We start from the raw sequence: 20,618 nt of genomic DNA on the forward strand, positions 1-20,618 counted from the left end.
CACACACACACACACACACACACACACACACACACACACTTTAGATGTTTGTTGATTTTAGCACAGACATTACACATTTATACCCACATATACATGCATATAAATATGTGTATATGCACCAATACACATACATACCTATACATATATACATACATATAGAATTTTTGTGCTCAGGATACACAAACATCTAAATCCAGTAAAATAATAAATAGGTAAATGCAGACTATAGCCCACATGTGTTATGGTGTACAAATCCAGTATGATCCACCTTTTCCTTCCCAGTGAAATATGGTGATCCATATCTACTGGAAAAGAATTTGTAAGCCACTGCCGGGATCCACTTTCAGTAGCCTACCCAACAATACTATGTTGAAAGGTTTTCCTGCCTTTATTAGGATCAGAAGATGCCTCCCCCAAATATTCCATTTTCCCCTAAGCCACTGGAGATGACTACCTATACCTGGCTCTGTAAATGTATATAAAGGAAGATTCTGGTTTCAGAATTGTTAGTCTCAAAAAGCATAAACTAATGTTGGTGGTTAATTAACCAGATTTTGTTTACTTCTTTTTTCCTCATAGAGCCTGCAAAGTAGCAAGATTTTTCTTTTAGTGTTTTAGCTGTCTGTGCAACCCACTTCCATTATGTGTGTCATTATTACTACCGTATAATCTGAACATAAAAAACATGGTGCTGCAACAAATGACTTCACAGCATTGACAGTTATAGCAGGACCATTTCAAGCCTGATGAAAAATTTCCCAGCAAGATCTCAGGTCAGGTTTACATAAGCTAAACAGGAAACGATTGCCACCATTCACATTAAATCCTTAATGTTTTGTGTAACTTCATCTACATTTTATGTTCCTGCACGTCTCTCTATCTTTCTCAGCTGATGAAATTCCACACTTGCTTAGATTAGAGAAATAAGTTCATGTTTCACAGTTTGTTGTTTTTGCTAAGCCCGACAAGGTCTGAAGGCTTTTAATATATTATTTTAAAAGACAATGAAAAGTTAGTTCCTTCAGTTTTTGATTGTTTAAATTTTATGTACTTTGTAAATTTTTATGATACCTAGGGGTTTGTTATTGCTTTTTCCCAATGGACTACTAATGGAAGTTAGCCTGTCTAGCCCATGTGCTAGATGTGGTTAGGATAAAACTGCCTTTGACTTTCACACCTCTCAGGGGACGAGTAATTGTTGTGTTCAAACAGCCTGTAATTGTGATCCCGCTGGCTTTCTCAGTACGCTTCTGGCTATTAGAATCATTAAACAACTCAGCACCTGTTAACAGCATTGTAAATATTCAACCCTGCTTGTGTGCAGGTTGAGCCCAATATAGGAGAAGGCTTACAGAGCCCAGCCTCATAAATTAGAGCTTCTGACAAGTCAATTATTGTGAAACTGGGTTTCACTGTGAAATAAATGAAATGGTGTGCTGATAAAAAGGTAGGCTGTCTGTTTATAGCAAAGGGAAAATAATGACTAGATGATTCAATGCAGTGAGCATGAAACTGCATTGTTTTTATTCTTTATCTGTAATTAAATGGTTAGGTAATGCAGCTTCATAGGAGAACTGATATAAAATACACTTTGTATGCTTGGAAAATACTAGCATGTAGAATTCCATCTACATTTATCCACTGTTTCAAAATACAGAATAATTTCCTTGTTGAAATGATTATTGAAAGAAAATGACACAATCTTTCCAGTTGAATAGCTCCATTGTTTATTAAGGTAAAGGTGCACTGAGTGACTAAGAAGATCCCTTGGGTATGGTTAATTTTATTTTTATGTCGTTAAAGAGATTATTTTAATATATATTGACAGCACAAAAATCAAGATTACAAGTAACTTTAAAATTCCTTTCTCATACTTGGTGCATTTAGGTTTTTCCCTACAATTTTTTCAAAAGTGTAAATATTGACACATTTCTTTATTTTGATCTATGATTCAGCAGAAAAATCTAGCAAAAATAGTTTGCTTTTTCAGCAATCTCAGAAGAACTTTGCCTATCATGACTTATTCTAAACCTGAAAGAGTGAAAAATACAGTACTCGTGACTAAATTGCTTTGAAGAATATTCTAAAATTAAATTGTTGGTATAGGGCCTGCTCCTGAAAAACTACTTTTCATGATTTATAAGAATAAAAATTATTTTTATTAAGAATAATAATCGTCATCATCATCATCTGAGGATAATTACACACAACAGTACTGAAATTATCCTGGTACAGTGTCTGAAGCATCTATCTCCACATCCAGCTCTTTGACCAACAGTGAGTGAATTAGGCCCTAAATTAGGATAATTTCTGTCTTTTACATTGCATATAAAACTGAAAATATAGATGTATTTTATACCCGTTCAAAGAATTCTGTTACATAATTTTAAAGAAGACTAAATGTTGTTATCTGCTGATTTTTAAACATTTTCATATAAGTTAGCTTAATATGTTCTAATAACTAGAAACAAGTTCAATTTAAAATGTGGTGGGTATTAACATGTCACTGAAAATATGTGGCAATGATTAAAATCAAAATACTCACCACTTTGTATCAATGGTTTAGGCTTTGGTAAAATTTGAAGGTAACGCTTCACCATCAAAATTAAAGGGATATTGCTGAAAGAAACAAGGATACAATTTTCCTATGATCAGCTTTTCTTTGGATAGGTCAGGGTTGCTCAGATAACTCATTACCACCTGATACAAAAGTTTCTAGTTAATACACAGAGTGATTGGGGGGGGGGTTTACTTGCACAACAATATTGTTTTTATTGCTTGAAAACAGCCTAATATGAATCTACTTAAAGGCTATGGGCAGACATTACACACAAACTGTTTTAAGTGCTCAGAAACTGGTTTAAACCTGTAACAGAACAAATGTTCAGTGCACATAAACCAGTGTGAAAATGGCTGAAATGGATTTGAGATAAACCTGGTTGAATGTAGTATCAGACTCCCAGCATCCCATCATGCTCTTTGGGCTGGGTGGGGCTCTCTGCTCCACAGCAGGGCTGGCCCCTTCCCTCTGCTCCCTGGCTGGCACTTCAGAGACTGCAGGCTGCTTCCCCACTCCCCTCACCACTCCCTGCTAAGCAGGAATTCTTTCCTCCCTTCTGCCTTACTGAGGAGGTGTCTGTGTATTAGCTAGCAGACCACATGCTGGCTATGATCCATGCTGACTCAACAGGTAGAATCAACAGGCAGAATCAACAAGTAGCTGATAATGTCCCTCTGTTTTCTTAATTGAATGATAAACACTGTTACCAATTTCCTTCCAGGCTAATCAGAGCTCTTGCTGGAGCCAGGCCACACCCCCCTCAGCTCCATGCTGTGAAAGGAAGGGACAGCTGCTGCAGCACCCTGCCGGCTTCTAGCCTGAGTCGCTGCAGGCATGTGCCTGCATTGCTGAGATGTCTGTCCAGTTACAAAACTGATTTAGGTTAAACTAACCTGCAAAGATTGAATCAATTCAGGCTTAGGCTTTTTGAATGTCTGTCCATTAGCAAAGGGTGTAACTCTGTTGCCTCTGCTCCTTATTGTAATCACTTATATTGGCACAAAATTGTTTGTAAGAAGGTACCACCAAATCTGGATTTTTCTCTTATACCAGTGGGAGAGTATTACATCAGTTTTGCCCAGTTAACACAGAATATGAGGAAGCAAATAACCAGCCTCTTTACTAGTGACTGTGATTACTAGTTAAGCAAACTGAAGAAAGTAGAGCAACTATTTAGCATACTGTTTCTCCTAGGCTCAAAACTTGGAGTAAACATAAGTGAATTTAGAGGCTGCTAAAAATTTTGTTACAGAAAATAATATTAAAATTAAATGTTTTTACAGTCTCTTGATAAAGTACACTTGAAGTTTACATGTAGTAATTTCTTAAAAGTTGTGTAAGGGATGATTTCCTTTTTCTTTAAAATTTGTCACTTTTGCTAACATTAGTACAGCAGCAACAGTGAAAGCAGTAATGGAAACAGAGCTGTTAGCTACTACTGACATTCTAAGCATCCTCCTGTCTAACTGTGAAGAGAAGGTGTTTGAAACACTCTCAGTAGCTAGACTGAGCTAGACAACATAGCTGTGTTACCAAATGAACTGATGGTAGCAATGCTGGGAAGTGCTAGGAACACAATGTCACTAACAAAAGTGTGAAAAAATGTGTCAACTATTTACAGAATTAAGTGACTTTAATTACACTGTATCTCAAATTGCTCTTCTTTTCTTACTGTGCTTTTTTAAAATGTCAGTAAATTATTAACCTTTTCTGTTGTTCATCTCCCTCTTTGAAATACTATGTTTATTGAACTGCCTTTATTTTAGGTAATTTTTCCTTAACTTCTAGGTAATAAAATTTGGGAGTATTATAAGTATCCTCAGTGTTTTTCTTTACCTAAACTGAACTATCAGTTTGACTCAAGTGGACTTATCCAACCCAGTTCTCAAGTCCTTATTCCATTTTTATTCAGTTTTGACTCAGGCAAAACTCACTTGAATCCATGTTTATTGTCTGTAAGAATCTAAAGATTTGGCCTTTTTTCTACTATTAAAGAGCTGGATTTGGCCCAAAATGCCATTATATATAGGTATAGGAAATGTTTTTGCACATTAGTACAGAGAGCTGTGTATGTAAATTTACATACAGAGAAGAACCAGGAGAACATAAACTGAAATATGTCATAAGAATTTGTACTGTATAATTCTTTTTTTGATTTCAAGAGGAGACTGGATAGGCACCTGGCTGGGGTCTTATGACCCCTGCCACTCCCAGTGCTCCTTCCTGCCCTTGGCAGGGGGTTGGACTAGATGATCTGTCTGGGTCCCTTCCAACTCATTGATTCTATGATTAATTTCAGTTTTGTGAAAAAAAACAGGATTAAGGTATATATAACAGAAAATAATAAATAAACTTGGAAAGGTACACCGTGAATTTTCAAATGATTTCATGGAATCATAGAAAACTAGGGTTGGAAGGGACCTCAGGAAGTCATCTAGTCCAACCCTGTGCTCAAAGCAAGATCATCCCCAACTAGATCATCCTGACCGAGGTTTGTCTACCCAGGTCCTAAAAGCTTTCAAGGATGGTGAGTCCACAACCTTTGGGTAACCTGTTTCAGTGCTTTACTACCCTCCTAGTGAGGAAATTCTTATTATTCTCTAACCTAAACTTCCCTTGCTGCAACTTGAGATGGTTGCTCCTTGTTCTGTCATCTGCCACCACAGAGAACAGTGTAGCTGCATCCTCTCTTGAACCCCACTTCAGGTATTTGAAGGCTGCTATTAAGTCCCCTCTCAGTCTTCTCTTCTGTAGAGCCCAGTTCCCTCAGCCTCTCCTCATAAGTCATGTGCCCTAGCCCCCCTCACCATTTTCATTGCCTTCCACTGGACTCTCTCCAATGTGTCCGTCTCCTTTCTGTAATAGGTGGGCCCAATAGTGAACACAGTACTCCAGATGTGGACTCACCGATGCTGAATAGAGGAAAATAATCACTTCCCTTGCCCTGCTGGCAACACTTCTACCAGTGCAGACCAGTATACTATTAGCCTTTGTGGCAACAAGGGCATGCTGTTGGCTCATATTCAGCTTATTGTTCACTGTAACCCCCAGGTCCTTTTCTGCAGAGCTGCTATCCAACCAGTTAGCCTCCAGCCTGTACCAGTGCATGAGATTCTTCTGTCCTAAGTGGAGAACTTTGCACTTATCTTTGTTGAATCTTGTGGCTAGGGACAGACATTACGTATAAACTGGTTTGAATGATCAGAAACTGGTTTAAACCTTTAACAGAACAGATGTTCACTGCACATAAACCAGTTTAAAAATGGCTGTAACAGGTTTGAGATAAACCTGGTTGAATGTAGTATCACACTCAACTGATCTGGGTCAAACCAGTTTATGCAATGTCTGTCTCAGACCTGTTGCTGGACTCCCCCAACACCCTGCTGTGCTCCACAGCAGAGCTGGACCCTCCTCTCTGCTCCCTTGCTGGAGCTCCAGCAGAGACTGCAGGCATCTGCTTGGCTTCTCCCTGCTAAATGGGGATTATTCTCCCATGCCCCTCTGCTTTACACAAACACCTCTCAGCATTACCTAGCAGACCACATGCTGGCTACAGTCTGTGCTGTGGGAGACAATAAATGCAGACAGGCTTTTTGGAGCTAATCAGCAGATAGCTGGTAATGTCCTTCCTTGGAAAAGCTGTTTAAGAAGAGATCTTGAAGTAATGGAGAGAGGCTTTGTTTTCTTAAAGGGTTGATAAGCACTGAGTCAGGGGTGATAAGCATTCCCTGCTAGGCTGCTGAGGGGGAGGGGGGGAACTCCTCAACTCAGCACTGTAGAAGAGTAGGGAGGACTACTCTAGTGCCCCCCAGCTTCTAGCCTGAGCCACCAAAGGTATGTGCCTGAACTGGTTCAGTCCAGAGGGGATATCTGTGCAGTTATAAACTGGTTTAGCCTAGCCAGGTTAGACTAATCTGCAAAGATTGAATCAATTCAGGCTTTTTGAATGTCTGTCCCTAGCCCAGGGGCAGGCAATTATTTTGGGCGGAGGGCCGCTTACCCAGTTTTGGCAGGCTGTCGAGGGCCACATGGGTAGCCCCACCCCTTGACAGGTGCCCCCCTGGTCGCCATCTTGGGGCCAATGTCCCAGGGCCAGCACCAGTGGGGCTCAGAGCAGGGCACAGGCCAGCAGGGGTCTGTGGAGCCGAGCTGGCCTGCACCAGCAGGGAGGGGGGAGCTGGTCCGGCTCCATAGAGCCCCTGCTGGCTGGGACCCCGCACTCGTGCCACCCTGTTCTGGGCCCCACTGGCACTGCCCCTGGGACACTGGTGCGGGCCCCGTGCTTCCACTGGCTCTCTGCCCACTCACTCCCAGTGCCCCCCAGCCCCATGGTACAGGTGGGGGGCAACACTCAGCCCTGACCCCCTGCTCGCCAGCAGGGAAGTTGGTGCTGACTGTGGGGAAAAGTGGTCCCTTGCCTGCCCCATGGCCAGCACTCCCTGCTGCAGGTGCTTGCAGCGCATGTGCGGCTGTCTGGAGCAGGCACAGGCAGCCTCATGTGGACTGCAGGTGGCTGCAGTGTGGGGCACTGGCCATGGGGCGGGTGAGGGGCCACTTTTTCCCATGCTCAGCACCAGATTGTAACACTCCCCACTGCTAGCCTGGACGGTGGGGGCGGGTTACACGGTGGTGTTAAGCGCGGGGCGGGGAGAAAGCAGCCCCTCCCTGCCCGATGCCCCGCACTGCAGCCACTCGCAGCCAGCCTGGGGCTGCCTGTGCCCACTCCAGGCAGCACCACACAGGCTGCGAGCACCTGCAGCGTGAAGCGCTGGCCGTGGGGCAGGTGAGGGATCATTTTTCTCCACGCAGGGAAGGAGCCCAGGGAAAAGCTGAGTGCAGGGGGCAAGCAGCCCCTCCCCTGTCCCACGCCCAGTGCCCCACGCTGCAAGCACTCGCAGCCCATATGGGGCTGTCCGGAGTGGGCACAGGCAGCCTCACATGGGCTGCAAGCAGCTGCAGCATGGAGCACCAGGTGTAGTTTGGGAAGAGCCTCTTCCCCTCCGCCCCCGCACTCCTTTCCTGCCTGGGGTCCTCCCACACTTACCTGAGCTTCCCGCGCGGGGGCAGCCATGTGGTCCCAGCCCAGAAACCGCAGCTGGGGCTTCCAGCTGGGAGGCGGGGCCGGGAGGACCCCACTGTTGTGGGAGTCCGCCGGGCTTCCCCTGGGTTCTACTGCCCTTGGTTCCTGTCATTTTTGACAGGAACCAAAGGCAGAGAAATATTAATTTTCTACATTTTTAGGGGCCCTGCAGGCTGGATAGAATGGCCTCACTGACTGGATGTGGCCCGTGAGCCATATTTTGCCCACCCCTGCCCTAGCCCATGACATTCCTTTAGGCTCAATCCTCCAATTTTTCTAGTCACTCTGAATCCTAGCCCTACCCTCTGGGATATCTACTACTCCCCCCATTTTACTAGATCTTCTTTTATTTTTCATTTACAAAATATAAAACACTTTCTACCCTAAGTGCTTTCTTCTGTCAGTCCACTGGATAAATAAATACATCCTTGTGTACATTTTATATTACTTATTTACTCTTATAGTCATTTAAACTGGAAAACTTTCCAATTATCAAAAAATAAAATGTTCAGTTTTGGACTAATTAACCTCAGTTGTTTGTTAATACAAAAACAGTCATCTTTTCATATCAGCATTCTCACCTTGCTTCAGTTATTCCAAGACTCCAGTTATTTAAGACTCAGCAAAAAGAGACGTGAATTTATTTTTAAACTATAGAAGTGAACAGTTCTGTGTTTACTTGTGCGACTGTCATTCTGAATAGTTGCTCTCTCCAGTAGTGGTTTTATACAACAGCAACTAGGTAACATTGACACAAGATGCCTTTATTGTTGCATGTTGTTGTTTCAAAAGTCCTTACATAATTTATCTGTTTTAAATTTATCTAGTTACTACAACTTAGATGATGTGAGCCATGATACCATGAACAAATACCTTTCGGGCCTTGTTGAAAGATCCCTCTTTGATCTGGACTGTGCCTCCTGTATTGAAATTGAGGAGGTAAGACTGGTTTAGAAAATAAAGAATCAGTAGAGGTAATATCCACTTCCAGTTGATTACTTTGCTTAGCTTAAATTTAATGTATTTACTTCTTTCTTTAATTATCAAATTCTTGATGTTAATCTTAAGAATTCTTCAGCTTTATTACGGAATTCCTACGTAAGGGGACAACGGGAGATAAAGATCTTCACATTTATTGCAGGAGTAGTAATTTATTTTCATCTTTATCTAAAATACTACAATAACATTATAATAAAATATATATAATTTATATTTTTTGCTAAGGCATACAATAGAATTGTATATTTTGCCAGTTTAAACAAAATTAAACAGAACATAGGATATGACAGTATGGCCCCTGACAGACATTACACTTAAGATGTGATTTACTGTTTAACCACGTCTGAACTAGTGACCTGGCAGCACATTCAGTCAATTATAATGGCATGATAAAAGGAGAAATATACCACAAAGTTATTACACAGAATACATGGCTGGTTCTTATCACACCTTTAATTGAAAGTGTAGCTAATGCCTGGGCTGTAGAGCATTAAAGGTGCCTTTCAAGATTCTCATGTGCACCAGAGACTGAGAGGCCCCTCAGCTGAGTGTGGCTCCCAGCTGGGGAGTGCACCAAGCATTCCTATGGCTGGGGCTCTCCCAGTTGGAAGTCCTGGTCAGATGATCAGAGCTCCCAGATGAAGCAGCACACCATGAGCTCCCACAGCTGGAAGCAGGTGACCAGAGCTCCCAACCGGGGGGAGTGCAGTATGTGCTGCTGCAGCTGGGAGCCCCAGTCAGTTGGTCAGGGTTTTCAGCCATAGGAGCACGTGGTGCTGCCTACCAGCCAAGAGCCAAGCTTGCTACTTGTTGATGTAGGGAGAGCCTGACATTGAGCTCCCAATAACTTGGGAATTTCCCAGTTATTTCAGCAACTTGCATCATGCTGTTAAGTAACTTAGCGATTGCATTCTCATCATTCAGTCTCCTTAACTAAAATGTTAACATATTTTTGCAGTTGTATATATGTTTCATGACATATTTTCTTCTTTAAACAGGATAATCGTGGCATTGTACCTCTAACTTACGGCCGCATTGCTTCCTATTATTATTTGAAGCATACAACTATTGGGATATTCAAGGATCTGTTGAAATCCGAAAGCAGCATTGAAGAACTACTTTTAGTTTTAACAGTAAGTGGTGACTCTTTCTTCACTTAACCATCTATAATTCAAAGAGGTACATGATATTATATGAAAACCCTCCTAAAGAGTAAATAGTATTTCTACCCTCAACCGTAAGTATGTACTGACCTAAATTGTCTTCAGTAGTTTTACTTAGACTAGTTGAACTCTGTCCTCTATCTTGATAATTGCCAACATGTAAACTAGCCAGTGCTACATATCTTGCTTATCTATTGGCAATGACATGTCCAAGACTGCCTGGGACCATATTGGATCTCATGTACTCCTGCATGTTCAGGTGCATTCCAAATTGTAATCTTACTTCTCTAAAATTTTACTGCTAGATATTGTAAACAGCAAGATCCAAGAATAGAATCACCTTAGTATTTTTCAAATGAACCATGAGTTACAATAATCATTTTAGAAAAAATTCTTTTGCACTATTCAGTAAGGGGAAAATATCCTTCTTTATATAGGCATATAGACATTTCTGTGGTAGGTATGATCAATGGTGTATACTTAAAAAGATATGCAAATGCCTCATAATGGACAGCAAGTGCAAATTAAATGGGAAAAATTTCCCACCAAATCTAGAAAGAAATTCTTTTATGTGATGAAACAAGAGGTTGGATGTACATTATACAAATGTATATATATGAACATATTTTATTGGCTAGCATAACTCAAGATATTCTTCATGTTGATATAATGTAAAGGACTAATCTTTTATTGGATCTTACTAAGCTATTTGTCACTTATACAGGTATTCTTGTCGGTTTATAGGAGCATTTATTGGGGGTTCTTTCCGCAGCTTATTTGATATCCAAATCTTGTTTGTTTTATTAATTTCCCTCAACAAAAGTCTTTGTTTTTTTAAAATAATCTGTTCACATGATCGTTTGTCCATGATTCTAATTTCCCTTGCTCTTCTCCAAGTTTTTTGTATTGCTACTGCATGTACACTTTTTGAACAGGGCACCCAAAATGAAAGGGGTTTCTAGATGATGGAGACCATAAAATCAATTTATCAAATAGTATTTGAATATTTTTAATGTTATTCCATATATCTTTATTAATGCTAACACTTTAACAACTGTTCTTCATTAAGCTGTCCATAGTATCCTCAGTGTCCATGTCTACATGAGACACTGACTGAGCAGTTGTTACTGTGCAGGCATTTAAGTACTTGCATACCCAAGTACTAAAAAACTGTGTAGTAACTAGTGTTACTGCACAGTAGCATCCCTGCACAGCTTCCTGGTGATGCTGACTGCACAGTAGCTTGTTACTGCAGTGCACTAGCGTCATGTCATGGTATGTGCAACGTGACACTACTGTGCATTAGGAACGACCTCCTGTGCAGTAAGCTTCTCGTGTAGACATGCCACTAATGCCAGTTCATTTAGAACCCAGCACTTCTTATACTTGTTCAATATCTTGTACTTATCTATCATCTATTATTGGCCAGTTGCCTCATAATCCTTTCATAAATTAAGCAATTTAGTCATGCACAAATTCTGTAACTGCTGTTGCTCATCACATCCCTGAGGGCTCTGATTGATATAATAAAACACACTGAGCTCACTACAAATTCTTGGTACGTTGCTCTTAATAGGTAAACTTTGTTCCTATCTTCAAGTGCTGAGTTGTTGACTTATTGCAGAAACATTAGGCTCCATATACAATTGTTAGGGCTCACAAAAGAGCTGCTTCTGTCAAAAGAAATTGGCCAGGAAGAAGCATCAAGTGACTGGTGTGGACATTCCCTGCACCTGAGTTCCCTTTCATGTTTGTGTTCACTCATTAGGCTAGTTCTGCTGCTTCCACAGCAAAGAGTCCCTGCAAGGCCTTCATTCTGGCATACCTGCAAGTTGGCATCCAGGGCTGCTGCCCAGGTTATCTCCTCACACCTCCCCCCCATTCCCACCCCAGTTACACTACTGAACTGGTTACCTTTCAAAGTCTTGACTTCATGCTTTAGAACATATGGGGAGCTTCCTCTTCGGGTATTCTGAAATATTTACACTGACTAGATTTCCATGCTTGTAATAGGCAAAAAAAAAAATGTCATATTATCTTCGCTATATGTCTTGAAATTGACTTTCATGGCAAGGTCATTCCTAAGAATTTCTAGAATTATTTCATTATTACTTTTATATTATAATGTTTTATTAAGTGTTATTATATTGGAGGACAGTTATTATATCTATACATTCAATCCACGTAGAAGGTCAAACGGTCATGAACTCCTCCAAGACTGTTTCAGGGTGGACATAAGGAAGAGCTTCTTTACTGTCCGAGCCCCCAGGGTCTGGAATAGCCTGCCACTGGAGGTGGTTCAAGCACCTACTTTGAACACCTTCAAGAGAAATCTGGATGTTTATCTTGCTGGGATCCTGTGACCCCTGCTGACTTCCTGCCCCTGGGGCAGGGGGCTGGAGTCAGTGATCTTCCGAGGTCCCTTCCAGCCCTAATGTCTATGAAATCTAACCTCAAATATGTATTTCTTAAGAGCAATGCCCTAGCAGAAATTGTACTGTTACATCTGCCTTGCACTCACTTTGCACAGATACACTGCATTTACCTGAATCCAAGGCCTAAGAACATAAGATGAGTTTGAAAGTAAGACAACCCCCCCACACCCACACACAATAGTTAGATTCTGTACATAGAAAATGATACATTTGTTATATAGTTCCATGTATAAAATATAAATATTGGAGTTTTTCTCCTAAATTTGTCCTCCCAATCTCCTCATCCCCTTCCTCCACTCCCCTCCACCCCCTGAGGAAAGCACTGGAAGGGGGCTTGGTGATGTGGACAAAGTGTTTGGAGGGCAGGTAGCCAGACCCCTGCCTCTCGCCTCCCTGTCTGCCTCCTGCCACTTGCCCTGCCCCCCTCCTCCCCACTTGTCTTTCTCCACTGCATTGTGCTCAGCTAATCTGGACACAGAGAGCCCCAGAACTGCTCCTGCCCTGTACAGCTGGGAACAGCTATGGAGAGAGCCTGACTCATCTGGGGACAGCAGTAGCAGCAAACAGGTTCCTCTTTCCAGCAGCTGCTCTCTTCCTGCCTCACTCTCCCCTGTGTGCCTTTGCTTCTGTCCCTTACCAAGGGCTCCGTGCACTGTTGCCCCCTGCAGCACAGGGCAGGAGAAAGTATGGAGTGGCTCTGGGTCTCCTCTTGCACATACATGAGCCAAGGACACTGATTCTCCCCACCACTCCCAGTTGGCGTGATCCCATACTCAATTCTAAGATGCAGCTTTGTTTTCCCCATGCTGAATGGGGAAAAGTCTTGGCTTAGTAAATAGATTTTGATACAGGGCCCTCGGTGTGGAAAAACCTCCTGTAAATATCACAAAGACTGTAAGGAATTGGTAACAAAAAACTAAAAACAAACAAGAGTAAACAGTTCTCTCACTGAATGCCTGTCTCACTTCTGGTATCTGTACTTGTGCATTGGACTCTCTTGAAACTTTTCAGTATTTTTTTCGGCAGGACATTATGCCTTGATTACAAGATATATACAAATGAAAATGATCTACATGGAAATAGCTTTGCTTTCCTCTAGGACTGGGCTTGAAATTTGAATTGTCCTTTAATATTTTGCAATTTTTAAGTATTTGAAAAAGATAATCTGATATTTCTAAAGAAAACTATTTTCACTCTGTTATCTCTTATAAGAACTGTGCTATAACATTATTAGTTTAATATTTGTATTTATAAATTTATGGTGGTTTTCATGTTTAAAGTACTTCAAACACACATCTGATTCATATTTCTAAAACAAATTAAAAATACATTTTATGCTGTTGCCTTTTAAGGAAGTTGTGCTTTATCAGTTTGGCTGGTGATTTGGGGTTAGCTGGGTGGTTTTTTTCTGTCTGCATGATTATACCCATCTATTCATGTTACTTTGCTTTATAATCATCTGAATCTGTCTGTTAGCTATTTCTCCAATCAAAGATACTTTTAATATTGTATGAATGCCAATATGTTAACTAAACACTAACATTCATGGCTACATCGATGCTGCTGCCACCAAAGAAATTGTAGCGGCAATACCAGGAGTAGGCTGGGAATGCTTGGAAGCGATTCTCCCCGTCTGTATCTTGTCTGGTAAATTATGCGGCCTCCCACTTCCCCCACTACTTCCTGGTCCCTGAGGCCCATCAGGCCTCTGGAGTAATAGCCTTCCTTTGCTGTCAGCTCATGTATTAATCCTGGCACTTGTAAGGGTTGTGGTTCAGTGTAAAAGGTGTAGCTGTAGATGCAGAATGGTCACGTATTTACATAATAGGAATTGTTTTGCCCCTTTTTCCAAAATATAGCAACACATTTAAAAGATTATTATTTAGCTTACAGAGGCAAGCCCTAAAAGTTTTTGAATTCCAGAGTTATTGTAACCCTTGCAACCTTAGTTTGCCTGCTTTATTTCTACCCTGATCATTAAATGAGGTCAACATGACTATAATTAAAGGCTGTATCATAGTGCATAGAAGAGGGCAGAATTAAGGATACAGAAACAACCTGAAATCTAGGATTTCCTCACTTCCAAGTCCTTAACCCCCTACTCCCACTCCATAGGTTAACTTTAGAATGGTTCTGCTCCACTATGATTCTGATGTGCTGCCAACATTTTCTTATGCAGCACATAAAGGAAAATGGAAATGTTGCTTTTAAACAATTTACATCCTATCATTATTTCATGAGACACAAAAAGCCACTTCTTTTTCCCATGGACTTCCTCCTGCCAGTTTAAATAGCCTGCTACAAATAATGGATATGTTAAAAGTTCAGAATAAAGGTCACCATAATCTTTTATATGGAAACTGTCAGACAATCTTAATGTAGGAGATGTGACCCATTCTGTCTAAAATGTCCATTGTGTAAAACTGTCTCTTGCATTTTCCTGTAAGTGCTGCATGCAAAATTATTATAAACTAAAAGGGCTAAGCAAGTGTCTGTTAGGGAAAATTATATCATTTTAGAAGACAAGTTAACTAAAATGACACTGAACACACAAGATCATATTCTCACCCTTCACTCTCTCCCCTTTTAGTAAAACAGCCAAAAAGAGAAGAAACAATCCCCCAGTCTCCCATTCCAACTAAAGGAGTATTCCTCCAGCATAAGCCTGGCAAATGATGGTTTCAGACTATCTTCTGAGGATCTCCTTGCAACATTGAGGTGGGGGATGTTCTGGGAGCTACACTAAGGGGCATGTTAGAGGCTAGGTTTGCCTCATCCATACTGCTGAGATGCTGAGTGTTTACAGGGCAGGCTGGAATGGCTGACCTGATCTAAGCTGCCCTTCAAGGCCATCTGAATTATACTACAGGCCTCCTGCCATAGGAGCACCCTAGCATTGGGTGACTTGGGATGTAACCAAACCAGTATAGTTGAAGTGGTAAACTTTTTCATTGTAGACCAGTCACAGGACTGAAGTGTAACGTGTTCATATTTTAAACTGTGAAGAAGTGCAAGTACTGGTCCTCTTCCAATGAGATTGTGCTATACATATATCTCTTCTTTATTTTAAGGACTGACATTAAATATATAATACATCAAGTCCAAATTCATTTATATAAGTATCTTTAAAAGGTAATATAGGAGAAGGGACTTGTGGCATCCTTGGACTAAAGTAGAATATTTTCATAGTTTTACCATTTTAGTTTTATGCAGATGTTGATTGTTTTTATAATTACTAGTTAAATTATTATTCCATTTTATTATAGGTGTAAATTGAAATTTTTTTGCAATCTGATGCTGTGTTGAAAAGATTAGGCATTTTAACATAATTATCACCAATTTTTCGGGTGTGGGTTTCCTCCTCCTAAACACTGTGAATTAATGAGCTTTATAATTAGGGCAGTTGCTTCACACCTCTATTGTTACCCAATGACATTACATCTGTCTTGCTCCACTGATTGCCCTCCTCCTACTTATTGAAGCATTTAGCAGTTTTGGCAACAGGGAATTACACAGCATGGGGTAAGTAGTCTAATTAGGTATAAGTGAAAATCCTGAGGGAAAAGAATATTTTAAAAGTAATTTGAAGAATTTCTTAATGATGCTGGCACTGAAAGCTGTAGTCTTATAGTAGAAAAGGCCTGTCGGCATTACCAAACTTCAGTTCAGTTTTAGTACAATTTACCTATGACTTAGTTTTAAAAAAATTACTTTTTAACTATACTTTGCAAAAATATCTTTCTTAAACTCTTCTGAAAAAATGTTTGACAGTCTGAAGCTTTGACAGGATGAAAAAATGTTTGACAGGCTGTAGGTATATGTCTTTATTCACAAGTTTTTCAAACACGCAATTTAAAAACAAAAATGAGTGAAATTCAATTACAACTTAAATAGTGGTGAAATGTAGACATTAGCCTGTTGGTATAAATATACTGGAAGGAGATATGTACAGTTATAACAAAGAATGTAGTTAAAGTTTAGACAGAATTTATACTGATGTCTACCAAATTACTAACATATACTTTATACAAACATTCATGCCTTCTAAAAGCAAACACTTGGTAAGGCTTTTTTGGGCCTGTTTTGTGGAGAAGGTCACCACCGAATAAAGTTGATATATTATGACCATGGAATCTTTGAATTTAGGACCTCAAGACTTATATTTTGCCACTGAAGTTTTTTTGAAGTATTGAGAACTTGGGAACATATATACTGAACCACCGAGTAACCTGTCTTTGTTGCCAGCTTGGGTTTCTGGTGAAAATGATTTTCATTCCACAAAATTGGTAATCCTAATTTGGGTTGGGAAGTGAGGTTCAGAGTATTGGCCTTGCATAACTGACCCTTAGTTACACGTCTAGAATTTTCCACATGCTCAGATCCACTTGAACAATATGTTTGGGGGTTAGAAAGTTTTCCCATAAGCCTTTTTTCTAAATTGCCTCTGGTCATGTTTCAGATGGTGGAAATCCAAATTAGGTCAATTTTGGACATTACTGGATTATAGTGTTTGGGGCATTAACATTTATTGATAGGAAAGCATTGATGAATTATTGACTGCTGGAATGCCCTCTGGTGTCTCTGAAGACTGGCTTTTTCTAACAAGGCTTAGGTAAAGAACTTGTAACAAGCTCAAAATGTGCCTCTGAGGCACTGAGACATAATTGTATTAAACTGTTTTCTTGCTGCATTGAATCAGTTGTTAATAAGGAGTTTAAATAAATTAAGCTCAGATATGTAACTGTTCTGTATTAGTGCCTGTTTCTTGCCTGCTACAGAAACTGAGAAATGAGGGTCTGATCAGGGGATTCTAGGGCAGATTGTTACAGAAAAAGAATATTACTGGGGCCCTTCGTTCCAATTGGTGCTTAACTGCTGCTTGGTAGTTTTGCTCCATAATAACTATTACGATGAAATTCATGTGGGCCTAGTCTTGCAAACTCTCCTTATATGAGTAGTCCTGAGAATTACAAGATAGGATTGTGTAACTGGAAAATGGCAAATGGACATTTTATTTTACTTTTTTGTAAAACTGTCATCTCTATACATTTGGGGCAATTCCTCATAATGATAGTTTTCTTGTTCTCCTGTGGCTCCTTTATTATCTGCCTGTCATTTTGCTGTCCTTCATTTCTGTTTTTGTGTGTTTTCCCCACAAGAGGGAGGCATTTGGGTTTCCCGTACCTATTCCTGTGCCTTGCATGCAAATTTTGTGGAGGACATGGTTTTCCCTGTTCATTATTCTGAGAGAACAGCAGGATTAGAATTGAGGTAGTGGGTGGGAATATGCCTATTATTGTCTTTTCAATTCAGGTGCTCACACACATCTAACCCCTATCTCTCAATTTAAGGTTTAGCTACATCCAGTTTCAGTTGCTTCTGTTGGACTATATACCTTGGGATACAGTAGGAAACCTAACAGTGGGGCTGTTGTACCAGATTGTGTGGGCTGATGGGATAGCTAGTGTAAACTCCAAGTAAGTGAGTACCAAAAGTGGTTTGTAGATGAATGAAAATAAGGTATGAGCCTCTCCTCATGTTCCAACCATTTCTAGATCTTCCTGCTCTCAAGTTTCATTCTGCAGGTTTAAATTAGTTTATTCTACAGTTCCTTATCTGTGTCACCATTGCTAAATGTGTTGACAATTTTATTCTAATCATAGTTAAGCAAGTATGTTCTTGGGATTGTCTTAGAACAGAGTGCATTTTCTTTGTAGAGCCTGGGCTTTCCTCTGGTAAGTTATTTCTGCATAGCTTCTGCAAAAACCATCTTAGAAAATTATTTCACAATTACTTAATTCCTTTTCTCCTCACATCTCCATGAAGCCAGCCTCCAAATATACCAACCTAAAAAGATTCTAAGCTTGCCACTGGATCTGAAGGTATATTTGAAGGCTGGTTTCATGTAGATGTGAGGAAAGAAAAACTTAATTGTGAAGTAATTGTGTACAAAAATATAGACAGTTTTACTTCCCCAGTGAGCTGCCATAAAAACATTGTGAACCCTATCATGCAATTGACAGATAAAATCATACAATGAATTACATGATAATTTTGTTAAGTTAGATTTCTTTTATCGGGATAATTTCAAGAAAAATAGATCAATTTTACACAATGAGTTAGGTTCTAAAATATATTTATTGATATAATTCAAAAGAATAAAAAGCTTTCTTATGGATATCCAATTGCTGTATTTACAAAGCTTTTCAGCATGCTGTCACTTCGGGGATTTTAGTGCAGGGAACTTTTGGTTGTAAATACCATACCATACAAATGACTCATAAAATGAAAAAGCAGTCATGTCAGGCCTTAATCCATGCACCTGCTTGACTTAATGTATTTTGAGTCGTCCTACTAACTTCAATGGAAGTGTTTAGTGTGTAAACTTAAACACACGCAGAAGCTTTTGCAGGATTATGGCCTAATTTCTGCGTATCCTGTAGTCTCCACACCTTAATAGTTGGGGTCCACATGCTCCGATTCATTTTCAGGATTAGTTTTAATTTGTAATCACTTATTTTTTTTCCAAACAGCAAGTAGTGGAGAGTCCAAACAAAGCACTCGTGGGAAGTGATTGTTCTAAATAACCATGGAAATTTTTTCTGTAGAAATCTTTACTATGATATTGACTTGTCATATACCTGATCATGTGCTTTTATTTCATCTCCTATTGTGAAATTTAGAAGAAAAAATTATAGGAACAAGTTAAATAATAAATGTCCTAACTTAACAACAGATAATGCTGTGCAAATGAGCTGTGTGGTTTTTTTTTTTAATTTCACAGAAACTTGATTTTGTTGTAGGCCATTTCAACAAGCTAAGTAACTTTTGCAATATTGAAATAAGTTGCAGATCTTGCATTAAAGCCTGCAGAACATTATCATGCAAGGTTCTAATGTGAAATCTGATCTTTATCAGAATGAAAATTTTCAGTACAAGATTTCAAAATATGCAAAAATATTTTAAATTATTTCTCAATAAATAGTCCCGTTTTAATGTAGTTTGGACACCTGTGATTCTTTTGATAACTTACAACTGTGCATTTATGCAAATATACCTGCTTTCATTCTTAATTTATCCTAATGCTTCTCAACCAGTAGGGTACCATCAGATCCTTTCAAGGGTGCCCCCAGGGTGCTACGCAATGTTAGCATTGTTAGATGTGCAAACATGATTCACAAGATAAACCTAGAGATTTCAAATAGGAATCCGTAGCGAATGTTAAAAATGGTCTGACTTGTGGTCTTTCTGACTTATTTACAAAAGAAAAACTGCTGTATTATTTTTCCATGGTCAAAAATCAAGTGAAAACTAAGAGCTAACATTTTATGAGATGTGCTTCAAGTCTACAAAAGTTGAAAACCAGTGCCTTAGTCATTGTTTATCTATCTTTCCATCTGCCACAACTTGTCATAATGTTCAGTAATGACCTCTCTGGGATGAGTCCTTATTCTTACTCAGTTATACACAGTGCCTTGCATAATGGTTCACTGAACTCTGATTACCTTGAACCTCTACATAGTACCACTATATGTAATGTGTGTCCACATGTAAGTGAAAGTATATAGTTATTTACTTAATAGTAGCCAGTTGTCACTCAGAAATTGTAGTTTTAAAGTTTCATCAGTTTCATGAAAAGAAAACAAAATGCTACAATTTTATGTTTAAAGGTTTTCTGATTTCAATATAAATATCTAACTTGACCCTAATTATATGTACTTCTTAGCAAAAAACAAGAAGTCAGTAAATGAGATTTATGTTTTTTTCTCTAGTTCCAGTAGATGGAGCATCTTTGAACACAGCTCATTTTGAAGTACTTGAACCTAGTCATTTTTCCCAATACGATGCATAGTGAATTTTTCACTGCTGGCATCCTAATCTAATGACCTCAGTTCTGAGCATCTCCCCAGACACAAGTAATACCATGATAGTTTGATTTTTTTTTTTCTTTTTTTTTTTAAGTTCTGGAGCTAACTTTAAACTAAAAACACCTGGTGCTGCCTGGCTTCCCAGTAGAGCACAATCAGTAGGTAAATCAAGATGACAATGCCCACCACTCATGGCTAACTGAATGTGGCATCTTGTAGTTTTAATCTTATAGCACAAGGAGAGAGAAGAATGAAGTTCAAAAGCAGAAGAAATCCAGTAGTTATAAAGTAAAATATAAGCCCACAATCCACAACAGTTCTTTCATCTACAATAAACAACTTCTCTTTTCCACTTTTATTTTTGTAGTTCCATTTTTATTTTTATTTGTCACTTTAAAAACCTGGAAGAACTCTGAAGCATTTAAAATTACTCTGTCAAATCAAATGAAATTCTCATTCTATGCTTAGGTTTTTGTGCCATCTTTTCTATCTGTAAGCTAGAAGAGTAAAACA

The 20,618-nt window shown here is 39.5% G+C and overlaps 1 protein-coding gene across 1 annotated transcript in view; it reads left to right on the forward strand.

Annotated features, from left to right (window-relative positions):
• The window catches only part of ASCC3 (activating signal cointegrator 1 complex subunit 3), a 684,038-nt gene that overhangs the window by 594,081 nt on the left and 69,339 nt on the right, over positions 1 to 20,618 (forward strand). The window contains exons 35-36 of the mRNA XM_019520164.1: positions 8,468 to 8,579; positions 9,638 to 9,772. Coding sequence (XP_019375709.1) covers positions 8,468 to 8,579; positions 9,638 to 9,772 — 247 coding nt within the window. The remainder of the gene's footprint in view (positions 1 to 8,467; positions 8,580 to 9,637; positions 9,773 to 20,618) is intronic.

This window comes from Gavialis gangeticus, unplaced genomic scaffold (assembly GCF_001723915.1).
Source record: "Gavialis gangeticus isolate Ggan-Ray unplaced genomic scaffold, GavGan_comp1, whole genome shotgun sequence".
NCBI classification, from domain to species: Eukaryota; Metazoa; Chordata; order Crocodylia; family Gavialidae; genus Gavialis; species Gavialis gangeticus.